Source organism: Podarcis tiliguerta (assembly GCF_965153285.1).
Source record: "Podarcis tiliguerta genome assembly, chromosome: 3".
Classification (NCBI taxonomy): domain Eukaryota; kingdom Metazoa; phylum Chordata; class Lepidosauria; order Squamata; family Lacertidae; genus Podarcis; species Podarcis tiliguerta.
In genome coordinates, this window is record NC_139536.1 from 71,502,281 (window position 1) to 71,521,702 (window position 19,422).

Consider the following 19,422-nt stretch of genomic DNA (forward strand, 5'->3'; position numbering starts at 1 on the left):
AAGCGGCTTAGTCATGCTGGCAACATGACCCGGAAGCTGTACGCCGGCTCCCTCGACCAGTAAAGCAAGATGAGCGCCACAACCCCAGAGTTGTCCGCAACTGGACCTAACAGCCAGGGGTCCCTTTACCTTTAAGTTGGAGGCTACAGTGTGTGGTTCATCTTTTCCACTATATAGATTAGTTTCCCCCAACTTGGTGCTCTCCAGACAGTTTTGGACTATGGTCATTGATTAGAGATTATGGGAGTTGGGCTTTAATTCCCATCATCCCTCACCATTGGCCATGATGACTGGGGTAGATGGGAATTGTAGTTCAACCTTGGCAGGGCCACAGGTTAACATTGATTCTGCTTTACATAATGCTGTCTGTAATGGAAGTTATCTTTTTCTAGCCAAGCTGTTTTAACTTCTTGTTAAAACCTTTCTAACCTCTTTCCACAGCTGTGGATCAGTTGAATGCCTAGTTCTGCTGTTAAAGAAAGGTGCAAACCCTAACTATCAGGACATTTCAGGGTGCACTTCACTTCATTTGGCTGCTAGAAATGGGTAAGAGATGCAGCTTTTTACATTTAGCTTTTTATTCCTAAATTGAATAGTCTTTCAATAATAGTAGTTCTTCTGTCCTACAGAAGTTCTGTAGCCAAGCAGAAGCCACATTTGTTTCATTGCTTCTCAGACTGAATTGGGGGGGGGGGGTAGCATTTTTTTTTTAAAAGCTCAGTGTTATTGATGTAAGTTCTATTGCACACACAAAAGTCTGTTGTGCAAATGGAAGCAAAGCATTGGATACAACCCCATCCCTCTCATTTTTCTTCAAAACTAGAAACTTGGGTGTATTGGCTTTTGAATGAAGCTAGAAAATTAAGTAGTGGTTGAAATCTGATTCATACACCAAGGCTGTAAATTTATGTACACTTACCTGGGAGTAAAACCTGCTAACGTCACTGAGGCTTTCTTCTGAGTACAGATGCATATGATTGCACTGTTACTGAGTTCATTTGCATGGTGGAGCTGTAATTCTACATCTCTCTCTCCCATCACACACACAGAACCATCCATTCCAGTCTGGCTCCAGGCCCTGTTTTGGCACTTAAATAGCCTTGGTTGCCTGACTGATGTCCTTGTTGGGGGAGTGTGCTGCTATTGGTTCTCCTTGACCTTTCAGCAACTTTTGGCTCAATTGACAATGGTGTCCTTCTGGAACAGCTCAGGTGGGTGGGAGCTGGAGACACAACCTTATGGTTCCTCTCCTACCTGAATGTTTGCTGCCAGAGAGTAGTGGTGCAAGATTGTTGCTTGGCTCCAGGGCTTTTGAGCTGTGTGGTCCTGCAAGGGTCCATTCTGTCCCTGTGCTATTCAACATCTAGATGAAACTACTGGGAACTGTCATCCAATGTTTTGGAGCATGGTGCCATGAACATGCTGATGCTCTTTGCATTGGAATCATGAGAGGCTGTGAAGGTGTAGGACCAGTATCTGGAAACAGTGATGGGCTGGATAGGGGCCTTTTAAACTGTGGGTGATGGAGGTGCTATGGGTGGTTGTTTCCATGTCTGCAAATTAGGTACACGTCCTGTCGTGAACGGGGTTGCACTCCCCCTAGGAACAGGTTTGTAGTCAGGATGTATCCCTGGGTACCAAGTGGAGTCACAAGTGGCTTTTGTGGCTACGAGTGCTTATGCCCAGCTATGGTTGGCTGTTTGGACCAGGAGAGCCTGGTCTTAGTTGTTTATGCTCTAGTTATCTTCTGCCCTGATATACATTTAATTAACAACATAAGTTCAGTTTGTATATATTTTTTTTAAATGAAAAGAATAATGAAAGTCATGTCTCCAGGTACACAGACCACACTATTGAATGTCTAGCTTGCAGAATATGTAATTTGCTTTTTACGGGGACACTTGCTAATCATGCCATGTGCAATAAATTTCCAGCCCTAAGAAACTAGGGAGGAAGCTGAGGAAGTCTTGTTTTATTGGGCTTGTGGCCAATATGTGATTTGTTTTCCGCACAGCCAGAAGAAATGTATGAGCAAGCTGCTAGAGTACAGCGCTGATGTCAACATTTGTAATAATGAGGGCCTGACAGCAGTAAGTCGTGCAATTTTGTTCCTATTACCCTTCACTTAAATATTGCCGTTCTATGATCATCCCTAAACTTGCTTATTTCACTGCTTGACCTTCTTCCGATAATCAAGAAATGTAATGAGCTGTACTTACAGTCCTTGGTAGTTAATGGAAATAATACATCTTGTGTTCTGAAAATTGTATTTCTGGCCGGTGATGCTGAATTGCTGTTTAATCTGTAAAATATGTTCCTGTGCTATTTAAAAATGCAGCCTTCTGCAGTGACTTCTTACTGTAAAGATTTGACTTGGCATGTGATGTGAAACTAATGTCATAATCTACATTGATGCATGGACTGGTGCAGCAATTTCCCCCCATCCATTATGCTCAAAATTTTGTGCTGTTTTGTTTTTTTAGATCACCACCAAATCCTTAGTCTTTTACCTTATTTGAAGTAAAATACAACTATGAGAGGTTAATAATGGTTTTGCCATGAACACTTGAGCTGGGAATCAGAGTGCCTGTTGTTTGCAGGTGCTCTGACTGCCTTAAGACAGTGGCACCCAAACAAGCCACTGGCCACCAGAGGGAAGTGCCTGTGAGGAGGGGAGTGCCAGCTTAACTGCTACCGGGCAAAGGCTCTTGAATGGGCTTTGCCCAATGATGCTTGGGCAAGAAGTTTCTCCATGTGACTTCTCTATTACACTGCCCCCTCATCTTCAGCAGCAATCTCACTTGCCAGAATTCAGGAGAGAGTGGCAGAGAGGATGGGGGGAGCAGTGGATTGGCAGAATCTCCTGGTCCCAGTAAGAAGTAACACCACTGTAAGCAACAGTGCAGTGCTCAATCTCATGCATTGTGATTACAAGCAAGTATCTCCCACTGTCCCTTTCTGGTCTGGAGCTGGAAAGGTTGATAGGTGGGCCTTTTCCTGGTTTGGCTGCCAAGCTCCAGCCTTCCTCCCAATCTCGGAACTGCGGAGGTGGCGGGGATAACTGTTGGAATGATTTCCATCCATCTCTGCAGCTTTAAAGTTGGGTAAAGTTTGCTCATCATGCTCACCTGCCTTGCTATTAGCACTTCTAAGGAATAGAATGGTGACAGCAGTCACAAAATTAAAAGACGCCTGCTTCTTGGGAGAAAGGCGATGATAAACCTAGACAGCATCTTAAAAAGCAGAGACATCACATTGCCGACAAAGGTACGTATTGTTAAAGCTAAAGTTTTCCCAGGAGTGATGTCTGGAAGTGAGAGCTGGACCATAAAGAAGGATGATCGCCGAAGAATTGATGCTTTTGAATTATGGTGCTGGAGGAGACTCCTGAGAGTCCCATGGACTGCAAGAAGATCAATCCTATCCATTCTGCAGGAAATCAGCCCTGAGTGCTCACTGGAAGGACACATCCTGAAGCTCCAGTACTTTGGCCACCTCATGAGAAGACTCCCTGGAAAAGACCCTGATGTTGGGAAAGATTGAGGGCACAAGGAGAAGGGGACAACAGAGAATGAGATGGTTGGACAGTGTTCTCGAAGCTACCAACATGAGTTTAACCAAACTGCGGGAGGCAGTGGAAGACAGGAGTGCCGGGTGTGCTCTGGTCCATGGGGTCACGAAGAGTCGGACACGACTAAACGACTAAACAACAACAACAAAGAAATAGAATAGGCATGCTGTTGAATGTTAGTTTCCTTGGGTGGGGTGGCAAGCATTGTTGGAACAGCTGGGCTAGGTAGATGTTGAGCTTTACCTGGCAAGGACTCTGTATAAAGACAGACAAGGGCAAATGCAGAAGTTGGATGTCATTAAACTCTTGCTGTTCGTTCTAGATGAAAAGAGTTTGCAATGTGAGTATGGGAGTTCAAAGAGCCAGTGTGGCATACTGGTTAGAGTGTTGGACTTGGGAGAAGCTCACTTGAAGCTCACTAGGTCAGTGATCTTAGGCTAGTCACTGTACCAGTCTAACGTAACTCATGTTACTGTTGTGTTCATGAAATATTGTGCTTGTGTAGAGAATACCATGTACAGCAGGTTTGGAGAAAGGTGGGATATAAGTTTAAGGTAATTGAAAAAAAGCCCCCGTTGTGTTTCTGGAGCATCCCCTTTTTCATAGGGTATGTCTTAGATTGCAACCCTCTACATGCTTGTTGGAATCTGGATGTCCTGTGTTTCTGGTATGTTTGTTTTCCTAAAGGAAGAGGAAAATGTGTTCTTTGCCTGGTGCAGGTTTCTGTGAGTCCCTCTTTCATGCACTGTTGGAAATTTCAAGTTATTAAGAGTGCTTGTTTATTCAATAGTGATGAATATTAAGCCATTGATTGGCACCTAAATCCCTTTTATAGGATTACAAATAACATTAATACTAATATTTCCCTTTCCCTCAAATTTCATTATTTAGATTTCTTGAATTTACTTGCTGAATGTATTTCTCTCCCTGGTCGACGTTTTGTTTTTCGTATCCAGATCCATTGGCTTGCTGTGAATGGGCGAACAGAATTGCTTCACGATCTTGTACAGCATGTTACCAATGTAGATGTTGAAGATGCGATGGGGCAGACAGCACTTCACGTGGCTTGCCAAAATGGCCACAAGACGGTAGGCTGATGAGCAAAACTTACAATTTTAAGGGCTTGCAATGTAAGTGTTTTGTGGCAAAGAGGCCCATTAACAGGAAAAATCAAGTGTTTGGACTCTCAGCTGATGGTACTCTTAAGGAATTGCTTGTTCTTGTAGTTCTTTCGCTTCTGCTTAGAAACGGCTTTATAGTGCAGTTGGTTCCGTAGTAGGCTAATGAGTTACTTAGGAGATGACATATTTTTCTGCATCGTTGTTTCATGAATGCTTTTTACAAAAGTTAATTAATTGGGACCAGTCTAATAATTAGGAATACATAGTTGATTTTAATAGGCTTCGGTTGGAAACTAGATTTATACACATATGTAATGACGTATTCTACAAGGGCCCAAATTCAGTTGGGTGAAATTCAGTTGTTAATTCAGAATTGGTCCCCTTGAAATTAGTGAATAAAAAATCTCTGCTGTTAAACTTGAAAATGTAGGTGGTAGAGAAATTACTGTATTTTTCGCCCCATAGGACGCACCTAGATTTTTTTTTTGGGGGGGGGGAAATAAAGAAAAAAGATTATTTCCCCCCCAGGCGCAGGGCTGGCGCGGGGGAAGCCCGAGCTTCTCCTGACCCCAGCCCCCAGAACAGGCTGCTGCCTGCAAGCCTTGCGAGCCCAGCGGGACCTCCTGCCGGGCACGCCAGGCTTGCGGATAGCTTCCTGAAGCCTGGAGAGTGAGATGGGTCGGTGTGCACCTACGCCTCTCGCTCTCCAGGCTTCAGCGAAAGCCTGCATTCGCCCCAGAAGACGCACACACATTTCCCCTTCATTTTTGGAGGGGGAAAAGTGTGTCCTATGGGGTGAAAATCTATAAGCTTAACTAGTTTTTTTAAAAATATGCCACTGTAAATGATATATTTTCTGCTTTTTTGGGGGGGGGGTAACTTAAAGAAGTAACAGTACAATCCTAGATGTGTATACTTGGAAGTAAGTTGTAGTGAATTCCCCTAATCCTAAATAAATGGGATAGGAATGCAGTTCAATTGTGCATATTTGTAGATTAACTTCATTCAGGTTTTTTTTCCCTTCCCAAAAGACAGTTCAATGTCTTCTGGATAGTGGTGCAGATATCAACAGGCCCAACGTTTCGGGAGCAACTCCACTCTACTTTGCTTGCAGGTGTGGTTTGTTTGTTTTAAAATTACTTTATTAAATGTTGGAAGTTCATAATATCTGAGGAAATCAGGGGAATGTTGCTTTAGGTTTGCAAAATCTGTTTTTCACCACGAGGATCACCGAATAACCTTGTATTAATCACTCTCTTGGCTTTCTTGAACCTGTTAATCTTGCATGGTACTGAATCAGGCTCGTGGCACACACAGCTTGGTAGTGGATGCTCTGACTGACGCAGAGGTCATTCCTGGCCTTGCTAACAGAGGTTCTTTCAAATGGAGATGCCAGGGTTTGCTGCTGGGACCTTGGGCATGCCAACCAGGTGCTCTGCCACTGAGTTAACTGAACTATGGTTCTTCTTGGCTGGAGCTTAATTTTTTATTTAATGCCATAATCAAAGTGTGATGTAGACCATGGGTAGGCAAACTAAGGTCTGCAGGCCGGATCAGGCCCAATTGCCTTCTGGATCTGGCCCATGGACGGTCCAGGGATCACCAGCGCACACATTCTTTCCCTCTCCCTCCTTCTCCCTCACATGCCGGCGCCTCCTCCCTCCCTCCTCCCGGCTTCTCTCTGCCCTGCCTAGAGAAGGAAGGGGGCTGGGCTTTGTTGGTGCCAGCAGCAGCAGCGCTCAAGCGGCTGCCATTTTAAGCAGCTCCTCTCCGGAACCCTTTCGCGAGCCGCTCATCTTCCTGCCCCGCTGCCAGCCCCCGCAAGACACAGGTACGCAGCCACCGGGGCTCATGGTGCTCTTGCATCATCCCCCCCCCCTGAAAATATAGTCTGGCCCCTCACAAGGTTTGAGGGACAGTGGAGCAGCCCCTGTTGAAAAAGTTTGCTTACTCCTGATGTAGACCATTACACTGTACTGAGAATTTATAAATATTATAAACATTGAATCAGCACTCACTCAGTGTTTTTCAGTGTATTCTCATCAAATGCATTAAACTTCTTAGGGGGTGCAGGGTGGAATATGGGATCTTTTTCCCCTGAGTCCAAGGTTTAAACATCCCAAGAAAATCATATCTAGGACTTCTTGAAGTCTTATGTTTTCTTCTTTTTAAAATGTTTATTTCCCCCTCCTTTTGGTTGTAAGTACCATTTATATTTGAAAGCTGGACAGAATTTATAAACACCTTGCTTCTGTTTGCTGATCCAAACAATTCCCTTGCTGCTTCTGATTTATATTTAGAAAATCTTGAACACCCTTCAGTCAAGTGCCCTTAATACTTCTTTCATGTTTGAAATATTGCGTGGATTCAGGAAGGAAGGCTAATAGAACATGCACTGACTGAATCTTATAACTTCTTTATGATTTATTTAGCCACGGCCAAAGAGACACTGCACAGATCCTTTTGCTGAGAGGAGCCAAATATTTGCCAGACAAAAATGGGGTCACACCACTTGATCTCTGTGTACAGGTACAAATTTGCTTCAGGTTTACATATCTTGCTTAAAACTACTGTTAAGTGCCATTGTAACCTTTTCCTGTTAGTTGGAGGGTGGTGTTGGAGGGTAGTGTTGTAAGTGGCTGTTGTTTCCTGTTTCTGTGCAACGGTAAAAATTATGTCTCTTCTCTGCTTTCCCCTTTGCCCAAGCAAGAATGTGTAGGTTTCTGATACAAGAGGAGCGTATTCAATGCATGAGTTGCCCTCCATGTATTAGTTTGGGTCTGGAAACATGGAAAGAGGATTTATGAGTCACTTGTGCATCGTGTGTCAGTTCCACATCCTAATATACAAAGCCCTAATTAGATTATATGCCTCCAGTTAGAGGCTTCTGTGTTCTGTCCAGTGCCTGTGATTTTACTGAATCTAAGCAGATGTTAAATTCTTATGAAGTAACTCTTAGAACTCAAATCTGAATGCCGGGAGTAATTTTGTGCAGAGTTCTGCCTTGAATGATATTTCATCTAATCCTAGTCAATGAAATAAATGATTACATGGAAATTAGGTTCCCCCCCACCAATGCTGAATTCAGCCATTAATGTATTCATTAAAAAATGCCACACTGGAGTTTTAAGTCCAACATTTTATATTAATTAAGCTTCTTATTATTTTAAGGCATTTATACTGCTTTACATATACACAGTATCCAAAGTGGTGTACAGTCGTACCTTGGAAGTCGGAACAGAATCCGTTCCGGAAGTCCGTTCGACTTCCAAAACATTCGGAAATCAAAGCATGGCCTGCAAAATTAGTTCACAAACCGGAACAGTCACTTCCGGGTTTGTGGCATTCGGGAGCCAAAACGTTCTAGAACTAAGCTGTTTGAAAACCAAGGTACGACCTTATAGCACAATTAAGAAGTAGCATAATCAATAAAATCATGTAAAATCTTAGGACAATCGCAATAGTAATCACAATAAAACAAAATCTTCAGTATCCTCTAGTTGGCAAATGCCTGGATCAACAAGCATGTTTTTAGCATGTGTAGAAAACATAGACATCACCTGCCGTATCTCCTTAGGAAGGCTGCTCCACATTTTCTTGGTGTTCTGGAGATGAATTTCTAAGGGTTGTGGTATCACCAAGAGGGCCACACCTGCTTATCTCAGTGCACAAGCAGGTCTATAAGTAAGGTGTGTTTTCTTTGGGGAGCCAAGTTGTTTAGTTTTCCCAATAGAAAGTTCTATAAGGTCCAGATTCAAAGCCAGTACACAGTAATTTGGAGTAGAAGTTCTTTATGTGGAAGGAAACAAGCACAAATTGTGCTAATGGGTCCTTGCCTCCTCTTCTCACCCTAAAATACATTATTTGATCTGAGCCTCTATATTCTCTCACGCAAATGGACTTCCCTAACTTAAGAGTTGAAAAGCGAAGCTTCAGTATTGAGATATGAGTTAGAACACTTGTCCTTATTTTTCACTGCTATTGGTTTTTTTAATTAATCTTGCTTCCTAGTAACATACCCCTTTAAAATTGTATCTATGTTTATGTTTCATTTAATACTCAATGTATTTCAGTTACGCCATTTCCTGAAGGATATGATTTCAATTATTGCTTAAATAAAAACCCTCTCTTTTTCAGGGTGGCTATGGAGAGACTTGCGAAATCCTGATACAGCATCATCCTAGACTTTTCCAAACAATTATTCAAATGACACAGAATGAAGAACTTAGAGAAAACATGGTGAATTCAGTTATCTTCTGATGTTTAGTCTCCAGCCCAATGTGTTAATCAGCTAGGCTTTGCAAATTACAACAGTTTTTTTTAATTTAAAAAAAAGTTTTATTGGTTTTTAAACAAATACAAAAACAAGAACCATTAACCACTTATCCAGCATTCCATCTAATGGTGTTTGCTGTATCCATTGATTTTAGACATAAGCTTACAGATTCAGGGTTCAAACATATTACTTATCTTAACCTCTGCACCAGGAAGATTGAGCAGTTGGTATAACAAGGTCTTGATTTTGGTCGTTAACATAGTTAAAGAAAGAGGTCCACATTTCTTGGAAGGTGTCTCTTTTTGTTATGCGTTTAATTGCCCTCGTGTGTCTGGTGAGATGCTCAAGCATTGCTGCATCCCATATAATACTTTAAAAACTATAGCGGTTTGGTGTTAGCCCTACTTGTGTTAGAAATTATTGGTTGACATTGGTTGGTAGGTTTAACATTTTAAATTACCGTCTGGTGTGATCAAAAATTTTGTGACTGTTCCCCCTCCCTCCTGTATCTAGTTACGGCAAGTCCTAGAACACTTGTCTCAGCAGAATGAAAACCAGTACCTTAAAATTTTGACTAGTCTTGCTGAGGTGGCTACAACAAATGGTCACAAACTACTCAGGTAAGTTGGGCCCTCACCACAAATAATTTATTCTCTTAGGTTTCCTCTGTGTGTGTGGTTTTTCTCCTGCGATGGAATATTTTAACTCCCACCAAAGCACATTTACTTAAACATAGGTTGAAAGGTGCTGACTAACTTGCTTAACCTTCTTAAGTCTTTCCTGCTGTCAGCCAGAAGAAACAAAGCAGGCCGGCCAAATGTGCAACTACATTGGTGGCATTTGTGTACGTGGATACGTAAGATGTACCGTTTCTGCCTGTGTCACTCCCCCTGCCCCATGGTCATTTGGAAAGGGAAAATAGTATGGCAATTGATTGGGTGGCCTGCTCCCATGCCCTAAATTCCCTGTTTATAAAATGCGGAGTTGAGGGAACAAAACAAGACGTCTAAGCAATTGATAGGCTGAAGAGCAGAACTGTGGTGCTTTGCCAGTGGAGAATTGATGGGTCTGTGGCTGTAGCTATTTTGAAGATTTTGATTTGGGTCATAAGGAAGTCTCTCCGTTATATTGAAGCATTTCGTGGCTTGTGCTTTCCAGCTTGTCAAGTAATTACGAAGCTCAAATGAAGAGTCTGCTGAGAATCGTGAGGATATTTTGTCATGTCTTTCGACTTGGGCCATCCACTCCCAATAATGGAAATGACATGGGGTACAATGGAAATAAAACTCCAAGAAGCCAAGTGTTCAAGGTCAGAAAAGTAGTTGACGTTATTAGGAAGATAGACCTTAAAGAGATGAATTTCACAAAGCATGCATTCATTAATCAGGCATCTCATGAGGAGGACGTAAGTTTATTGATACCCATTTTAAGTTGGGACCACTTGCTTTTTCTTTATAATCAATGCTTAACTTAACTGATTGCCATATATTTCAAAATGTTTCTCATTTTATTTCCCTCGAGATCATCCTGTGTAGCATGAAACAGAGTGTCCTAAAAATTGCATATCCCAGTCCTAATTGTATAAATATCATTGCTTCTGCTGGTGTGATCGATATGATAGCCATAGCTGTCAACTTACAGATTTGAAAATAAGGGACCAGCGGCCTCGAAAATAAGGGATCAGCAGCCAAAATAAGGGATTTTGCTTGCGCGGCTCCTTGCGGTGCACCCCTGAGGGGGGAAAGGGAGAGACGGACACGCGGCAACTCGTGCGTGCTCTCTCTCGCGCGGCGGAGGACCCCAAGCCGCTGCTTCCCTCCCGAGCCGGGCGAGCTTGAAACCCGGGAAAATTAAGGGACATCATGAATAAGGGACAGCAGCGGGGCACGGCGCTGGGATAAGGGAATTTCCCGCCAAATAAGGGACAGTTGACAGCTATGATGATAGCCTTACTTTAGGAAACACTTGGAATTTTGTGTGCTTGATTTTTCTGAAAACCCCTCATGTTGTGTTTATAGAGACTGAACAAGTGAGTCTACTGAGGTCGAGACCTTGTTGCTAAACTGTAGACCTTTTTAGTTATGGATCTCTTTTTCCTCTTTTCATAAAATCTAAGGTCATTTTCTTGCACATGTATGAGTGGAAGGAGAGCTGCTTTTCTTTGCTGCCTCTGAGAAATGTGTGGGTACCACAACCACATGGACAATCTTTATCACAAGAGTTTTCTTACTCAAAAGGCTTCAAATACTGTCCACATATTTGCTATGGTGGAAGTCAATCCTCTTTTTGCCCTTTTCCCTGTTATATTTAGTGACACATAATATAGAAGTATGGCAACTGCAATATTTTTTCATACAACTGTTAATATGGATATAATTATAGGCCTCCAAAACCTGTTTCCAAATCTGTCTTTGGGAACTACACAGTTTTTGAGCACACTCAAAACATATGAACTGCTATGTATTAACATACATAGCATTAGTATTACATAGGAATAAGCTTATAATTGGGTCAGCAAGACTCATGGGTAGCAGATTATCTTGTATGCGAGTTTAAAATCTTAGAGGGGAAAAAGAGAAAAAACCAGCAAGGGAGGGAGAAAGTAAATGTAAAAAGTTACACCGTGCAAAACTATAGGAAAACAAGAGGAATAGGCAAAAATAACTTTCTCCTAGAAACACAAATGGATAGGAATTTTGATAAAAAATCCTCTTTTTACATAAAAAATTAGAATTTTGTTTAGGAGTGAATACCTAAGGAATCTGAAGTATAAAATAAGGCATGCTTATTGGAAGCTTACATTTCCTTCTAAATCTTTAAAGTAACGTTTTCAGATTTTTGCTCTGGCATTCTTTCTGCAACACCTCAAGTCTATTCACAGAAAAAGGGAAATATTTAAAGTGGTAGGAGTTTGTCTTGGTCACTTCTTACCTTGTGCTAACTTTAAGTTCTGGTCTGTGGTCTATTCAAGGCTATGACTGGATTCTGGTTGTCATTTGGTGCAGGGTGTGGTGTTCATAAAACCAGCATAACCCATAATGAAGGCTTGATTTATACCTTTGGGGATCTCTGCAGCCCTTCTATCTGCTTAGCAATAGTCTGCGTACTAACTATTAGCAACAATATGAAATGATTTCTTTTGGCAAAACCATAATGTCAGCATGGCTTTTAATCAAATTGACTATTTTCCTTTGCAGATGCTCCATAGAGATTGAGGATATGGGAGAAAACTTGTTTCATTTTTTAAAAATATAGCTTTACTAGAATCCTAATAGCTTCCCTATAGTAATCTGCAAATACATCTATTGGTCTGCTTTAAATTCAGTTTCTCTTGTGCTTTGCAGCCTCTGGAATTACTCTGGCACTCATTAGATGAATGGTTAGCTCTAATATCTGCAGAGCTGATGAAAAACAAAAGAGACTCTGCCAATATCACTTCTATTTTACTGAAGCAAAAGGGACCAGATCAACAAGATGGTGCTCCTACACATATATTTGATGTTGCCGCATCAGAGAAGAGCACAGCATTACCTATGGACATGGGGGACCCTAAAATGTATGAAGTCGGCAGTACGCAAGAAGCTTATGCAGATTGCCAGGATGTTATTTCCGTGACAGCAAACCGGCTGAGTGCTGTCATTCAAGCATTTTATATGTGTTGCTCCTGTCAGATGCCTCAAGGGTAAGAAGCCTCAGACATGCACACCTTTTCTTTGACACATTCCAGATCCATAATGCTTTCTTTCTTTCTTTTTTTAAAAAAGGCTGAAATGCCGGCTGTAAAGCTGAGGTTAGAAAAGGGATGGGAAGCCATGTTCTAGATTTTGTTGGACTCCAGTCCCGGCCAGCAAGGCTGGTGTTCAGGGATTATTATATTTATAGTCTAACCACATCTGGAAGGTCACAGCTTTCTCTTTCCTGGGGTACAAGAGGCCTTCATGAAGCTTTCAGCAATCATGGTGTAGCAAGAAGTCATTTTGTGCAGGTTCTAGTAGCTTCCTGCGGCTTCCTGCTTTTTTGGACCAGCCATTCCTAACAATTCCTACCATCCACCACAGCTTTCCAGATTCTAATTCTCCCCAAATTGGCTGAACTTCATTAAAGTTTTCATTACACTGGTTGTTGCTTCATGGACTATAGTTTTTCCAGCACAGGCACGAGACAGGACCTTTACAGAAGGTGTTGTTTAAGCTGAAACATTTGTTCCGGCTTTTTATTTGAGAAGAGAAGAAGGCACTCTCAATAAAAAGCTGGCAGTCTAGCAAGTAACAGCCCTCTTTTATGGACAGCAGGTATCTTTGACAAAAGGGGTCATTGGATAACTTAAATTATAAATGGGCTTGTGTAAACTGTTACTGTTACAACAAAGAAAATGATAGTTACATAAATTAGCCTTTCTCATGTAGGACCGATCTAGACCAATTATGAGGCTAAGGAAATGCAGGCCTGACTGCATAGGAATGTGTTAGTGATTTTTCACTTTCAGTGCCTCAGGGAAAAGTATGTATCTTCCCATCTTTTCATGTATTGTGGAAAGCTGAGCAGGTTGCCTTTCTGTTATCTATATCACTGGAATACAAGGTCAGGAAAACATATTCTGCATATCTGCTTTGTAGATGTTAGGATTCCTGTACTTCCAGGGCCCAAATTAGAACCATCCATGTATGTTCAGTCGAATGTGATGCCAGCAGAATCCTAGAATATTGTTGGAAATAAAAACTAGCGCTCAAGGCTTTTTTGTTTCATTTTTTAAAACACCTTTCAGGGTTCAAACAATTGGCTGGGTTGGATGGGAAGCATTTTAAAATTTTAGTGGTTTAGTGAAGGAGAGTCACTAAACCACTACAATTTCTGGTCCAAATGTCTGAAGCCATAGTAACTGGAGGCTACAGGAGACATTTGCACATTGTTTTGCCTCCAAAGAACTCAGTGTGATTTATGTGGTGTTGGTTCCCATTGCATGCTCACTATAATCCTGTGTTACTGTATTAAAGTTTGAGACTCTGTCTTGTTCAGGGTCTGATGCTTGTTAAAATTATATCTTTTGTTAGATTGCTGCAGGGGGTTGAGCCCCCCCCCCACTATAAAAACAGCTTCTCTAATCTGAAATGAGTGATTTTAAGAAAGCTGCTCCAGACTAAATTGTTTGGATTGCCTCCTGGAAAAGATAATGCTGTGATGGGTTGTTGTCTTTAGATTTGGATACTTTGTTAATCTGATTTTTTTTAATTGCAGAATGACATCTCCTCGCTTCATAGAGTTTGTCTGCAAACACGACAATGTTCTTAAATGCTTTGTAAACCGGTATGTCACCAGAAATTAACATTTTCATGAATATTTCCCATGAGATTAAAAACTTCAGTCTAATGGACTGAGTTTGTGGAACTTGGTGTGTTGTATAAAACACCATGCTTCATATTCCAGTACTACTCCATACATTCGTCTGCTGTTCTGAATGCTATAGTTCACCATAGGGTAGCACTGAATGTGAGTTATCATTTTGTAATATGTTCACTACCATTAGATCTCTTATCACATTTGTTTTATATTCAGGACGAAACGGAAGTCAACCACTTCTGTCTATTTCTGTGCTATTATTTCATTTGTGAGGACTTCCTCTTTTGGAATCACAGGAGTGATATTTGCACACCCTCCGTAATGTGTGCATGTTTAAGAGGAATAATAATTTCTTCAAAACTGGGCATGTTTCTTAATCTTAATATTTTTTTCCAGAAATCCCAAAATTATTTTTGATCACTTCCACTTTCTTCTTGAGTGTCCTGAACTCATGTCCAGATTCATGCACATCATAAAAGCACAAGTGAGTGTTGAAAACATATTTAATGTGTAATACAATCTGTGGCTTAATTTCTAAAACATATATATTAAAGGTACATATTTCAGTTTGCAAAAAACCATGTCGGTTAGAAGCCAGAAATGAAGCTAAATTTATAAATATGCTATTCACCTTCATTTAGGTTTATTGGTACATCTAATCCACTGATTGCAAAAATGATGACTGATACAATAGCTTAATTTTATTATTTACATCTTGTTGAGAGAGAGAGAGACTATTCCCATTTCACACCTCTGGGAGACTGAGCCATATTGACTTGCTGAAAAGCTAGCCATATCTATATTCTGAAGTAAATTTAATTTTTAAACCATATATACTTCAATTCAAATGAACAAAATTCTTTATGGTCCTGTCTTTCATTATAATGTTGTGTGAAAGAAAGCATTGTAAGTTACATGTTTTTCCCAGATGAGGAACCTTGGTTGAGAGAGGAAGACTTGTTATTCAGTGAGTTATCCTGACCTGAGATTTTAATTGAATTGTATTCAGTGTACTGCATGCCTACGGGAGCTTTGAGCATCAGCCTGCTATACCACTAGGAAAATACCTTTGTAAACTGAGGAAGTTTTCAAAAGTATCTTTGGCCTATTGCTATCCCAAGTTGTTAAGAGAATCAGTCATAAATTCCACTGGACTAAGACAAAGAAAGGCTCTTCTGGATCCTGGCCTATTACTCGGTTTAACCCTTTAATTCCTTCCTGTTTCATGATACATCTGACACACTTGATCTTGTGTGTGTGTTTTCCCTCCACTTAGCCCTTTAAAGATCGCTGTGAATGGTTTTATGAGCACTTGCATTCAGGGCAGCCAGACTCGGACATGGTTCATAGGCCAGTGAATGAAAATGATATTCTGCTGGTCCACAGAGGTAAGGAATTTCACTCGAGCCATCCTCTCTATTCAAAACCCTTCTGTGCAGACAAAAGTAAAGGAATTAATTGGTTTTCATATTTAGATTCTATTTTTAGGAGCAGCTGCGAAGTTGTATCTAAAGCAAATTGTGCAAAGCTGAAACAGGGAATTGCTGTCCGTTTCCATGGCGAAGAAGGCATGGTGAGTGTAATTGTATATAATGTGTAAAAGCATCGTTTTTATGAGATGCATTTTAAAATAGGATAGCAGTTCTGAAACTCTCAAAGCAAGTCTAAGCTAAGTAGGGGGGAAAACCTACCTGGGCTTGTTTGCTCACTGATGGATATGCCAGGCTCTGATGTAGATAGATCAAGACAGGAAAATGTCTGAAAGCAAAGACCTTGCAGAGTAAATGCTTATCAGAAGAATAGTGTATCACTTTTAGGGCTTTTGCTGTTGGTTGTGAACAGCACAATTGTTCGTGATAGTAGTTTGCAGACCCTTGCGAGTATTGATTCACCATTTTCTATACCAGGCACCCCCAAACTCGGCCCTCCAGATGTTTTGGGACTACAATTCCCATCATCCCTGACCACTGGTCCTGTTAGCTAGGGATGATGGGAATTGTAGCCCCGAAACACCTGGAGGGCCAAGTTTGGGGATGCCTGTCCTATACCAAGACATACAGAAATGTGCTGGGCAGGATAACACAGTGTAAAAATTTGAGCCATGTTTCTTAAGAAGGATCACAAGACCTGATGGGATTTTTTTCTCTTAAAAAAATACATTATATGAATTGATATTTTTAACAGAAAAGTATAGGACAGAAAAAATAGGACAGAAAAAAGAATATAGGACAGAAAAACGAATATACAAAACTCTATCTGAAGTATTTCACCTTGTGTTTTGCACCCAGGGTCAAGGCGTGGTACGTGAGTGGTTTGATATCTTATCCAATGAGATAGTTAACCCAGATTATGGCCTTTTTACTCAATCAGCTGATGGTAGGTTGGAATCTCCTTTCTCTTACAATAGCTCGAAGCTAATCATGAACAGCAAACCAAGACTGTGCCAGAAATAATCTAAAACTCTCAGAATTTTACATTTGGCTCTCAAAAAGTGTAAGTATGAGCCTTTTAAAAGAGTTCACTTCCTAATGTATAAAGGAGAGGGTTTTGAGATTAAACATTCATCCGTGCTAGATTTATATTTTTAAATTTTTACATGTATTCAATTATATTCCTTACTTTTTTTTTTATTTAAATCCGCAGCCCACCACGGTTTCCCAAAAATTGCTGCTTTAACACCCTACAGTTTCAAGGTCAAATTGCCAACCTTCAGCCAAAAGCTCCATTTGGCTTATTGATCAATTTCCTGGACTATGTGTTCTCGGTCTGAAGGTGGAACAGATAGTTTTGTGTAATACCTAATAAAATAATTCTGACACTAGGATCGTTTTTGTGAAAATGGAGATTTAGGAGAAGGAATAATACGTTGGCAACAAGCAAACATTGGGTGATGTCCAACAAAGTTGTTCCATTAATGTGAGGGCTTCTGGTTAAGCAATGAAATGTCCTCTTCCTATATTTCCCCACAGTCTGTTCTGGGGTTGCCAAAATCCTCCAGTGCTAATTTGCAGAGCACATGCTGGGAGCAGATAGGGAGGAAAAGTTCTGTTGCACAAATGAAAATCATTGTACTAACATTGGATACTGCCGATTGTTTTTAATAAAAGGTATCTTCAGAGTGAAATTAAATTTACAGTAGTACCTTGGAAGTCGAACGGAATCCGTTCTGGAAGTGTTCGAAAACCAAAGCATGGCTTCTGATTGGCTGCAGGAAGCTCCTGCGGCCAATCGGAAGCCACGGAAGCCTCAGCGGACGTTCGGCTTCCAAAAGAATGTCCGGAAACTGGAAAACTTACTTCTGGGTTTTGATTGTTTGCGAGCCAAAATATTCGAGAACTAGGCTGTTTGAAAACCAAGATATGACTGTATAATAGAAATTAAGGTTATATTTCTCAAATTTATTTTATTTAATTTTTAACTGCATTTTTTTTAAAAAGTGGAATTTTGCAGGCCACACTTTCTTTTGTACTGATGCTGAATTACATAAAACAAATCAAATGCTAGTGTTTTAGACAGTCTGAAAGCCTGTAAGTAAAACCTAATACTTACATTTTTTTGACAATAGGAACCACTTTCCAGCCAAATAGCAACTCTTCTGTAAATCCTGATCACTTGAACTACTTCAGATTTGCTGGACAGATCTTGGGCTTAGCACTGAATCACAGACAGCTGGTCAACATTTACTTCACAAGGTCATTCTACAAGCATATTCTTGGTATGGTTCCAGCAGTCTTGAATCTTCTCGTGATGCACAGTGTATCATGCAGTCTGGCTAAAGAGATGTCTTGCACTGTATTTAAATTTCATTCTTACCCCGTTCCTGAGCTCAGCAAGAGTTAGGTTGTTATAAAGACCCTCCTGTACTAATAGGGATGCTGTGGACCTGAGCAGCAATTTGCAACGGAACTTTTTTTAAAAAATAAATAAATGAAAACATGCTTCATGTCTGCCCCCGTCCTCCTTTTAGATTTGTTTTGGCTTTTTAATTTAACTTGCTAAACTATTGGGTCAAATTCACACCTGTTGGAATGAATGGGAAAATCAGAGCAGCTGCTAAATTAACAGTTTACTAGAAAACATTTGTTTATGGATTATATGGCTGTTACATATCTGCTATCCCTGCTGTCCTGCACTGTTTCAGTGTGTCTGTAGATGGCAGTGCTTTACCACAAATAAAACAGAACACAGCAAAAACCGTTCCTGAACTAGCAGGCATGAAGGGATTTTTCTTTGCGTTTTTCCAAGGCATTCCTGTAAACTACCAAGACGTGGCATCTATTGATCCAGAGTATGGCAAGAACTTGCAGTGGATTCTAGATAATGACATCAGTGACTTGGGGCTGGAGCTGACCTTTTCTGTTGAGACGGATGTGTTTGGAGCAATGGAGGAAGTGCCTTTGAAACCAGGGGGTGCAAGTTTAATTGTCACACAGGAAAACAAAGTGAGTAAGAGATTTGCATTTGATGCCTCTTGACCCTTTCTAGCTGAGACCTGTGGCAGCTGGCTGGTTTTCCATGAAGTATAATGTGCCCTGAGTAAAACAGTACCTATTACTGAGATTGCCCTCCTGTCCTATTTTGACCTCTCCAGAAGACTGAAGCAAAGCAACATTGGAGGCACAGGTACACAGTATGATCTGAATTTCTTGAAGCAAGCCCACTGGATGAGCCTGTAGCAGCTTGTTCAGAAACATTTCTATACCACTTGCCACATTCATTAAAATCATCATCTGAAACTCACATGCCACAGATACAATCAGAAAATATAGGACAACTGAAGGGAATCATTGGGGGAAGTCTGAGTAAAGAGAGATATTTTTAACAAATATCAGAAGAACCCTAGCACATTCTAGAAAAGCTGCCAGTGTAGAGGGCTTAACTTCATCTGGGCCTTGCTGTGGTTTAGTTAGGGACTCTTCATGTCCTTAATGTGAATTAAGAACCTCTGAGCATGCACAGAGTATCTCTACTTCACTACTGAGTAACCATACCCAATGCACACAATCGCTCAGAAGCAAGTCCTATTGAGTTCATGGGACTTACTCCCAGGCAAAAGGGCACCATGTTTTCTGCCTGAATATCCTTCTCAGGAAGATTTCTGTGCGTGGATATCCATT

General features: G+C 40.9%; 1 protein-coding gene across 3 annotated transcripts in view; it reads left to right on the forward strand.

Moving 5' to 3' along the window:
• Nucleotides 1-19,422, forward strand: part of HACE1 (HECT domain and ankyrin repeat containing E3 ubiquitin protein ligase 1) — a 39,236-nt gene that overhangs the window by 2,894 nt on the left and 16,920 nt on the right. The window contains exons 4-19 of one of the 3 annotated variants that reach the window (XM_083433427.1): nt 442-546; nt 2,015-2,090; nt 4,528-4,659; nt 5,724-5,806; nt 7,125-7,221; nt 8,830-8,931; nt 9,482-9,588; nt 10,127-10,277; nt 12,313-12,650; nt 14,204-14,272; nt 14,702-14,789; nt 15,582-15,693; nt 15,781-15,878; nt 16,594-16,681; nt 17,871-18,020; nt 18,551-18,747. In XM_083433427.1, the coding sequence (XP_083289553.1) occupies nt 442-546; nt 2,015-2,090; nt 4,528-4,659; nt 5,724-5,806; nt 7,125-7,221; nt 8,830-8,931; nt 9,482-9,588; nt 10,127-10,277; nt 12,313-12,650; nt 14,204-14,272; nt 14,702-14,789; nt 15,582-15,693; nt 15,781-15,878; nt 16,594-16,681; nt 17,871-18,020; nt 18,551-18,747 (1,993 nt within the window). Of the gene's footprint in view, nt 1-441; nt 547-2,014; nt 2,091-4,527; nt 4,660-5,723; nt 5,807-7,124; nt 7,222-8,829; nt 8,932-9,481; nt 9,589-10,126; nt 10,374-12,312; nt 12,651-14,203; nt 14,273-14,701; nt 14,790-15,581; nt 15,879-16,593; nt 16,682-17,870; nt 18,021-18,550; nt 18,748-19,422 lie in introns of all 3 variants that reach the window. The other 2 variants (XM_083433426.1, XM_083433425.1) reach the window with 2 other exon arrangements.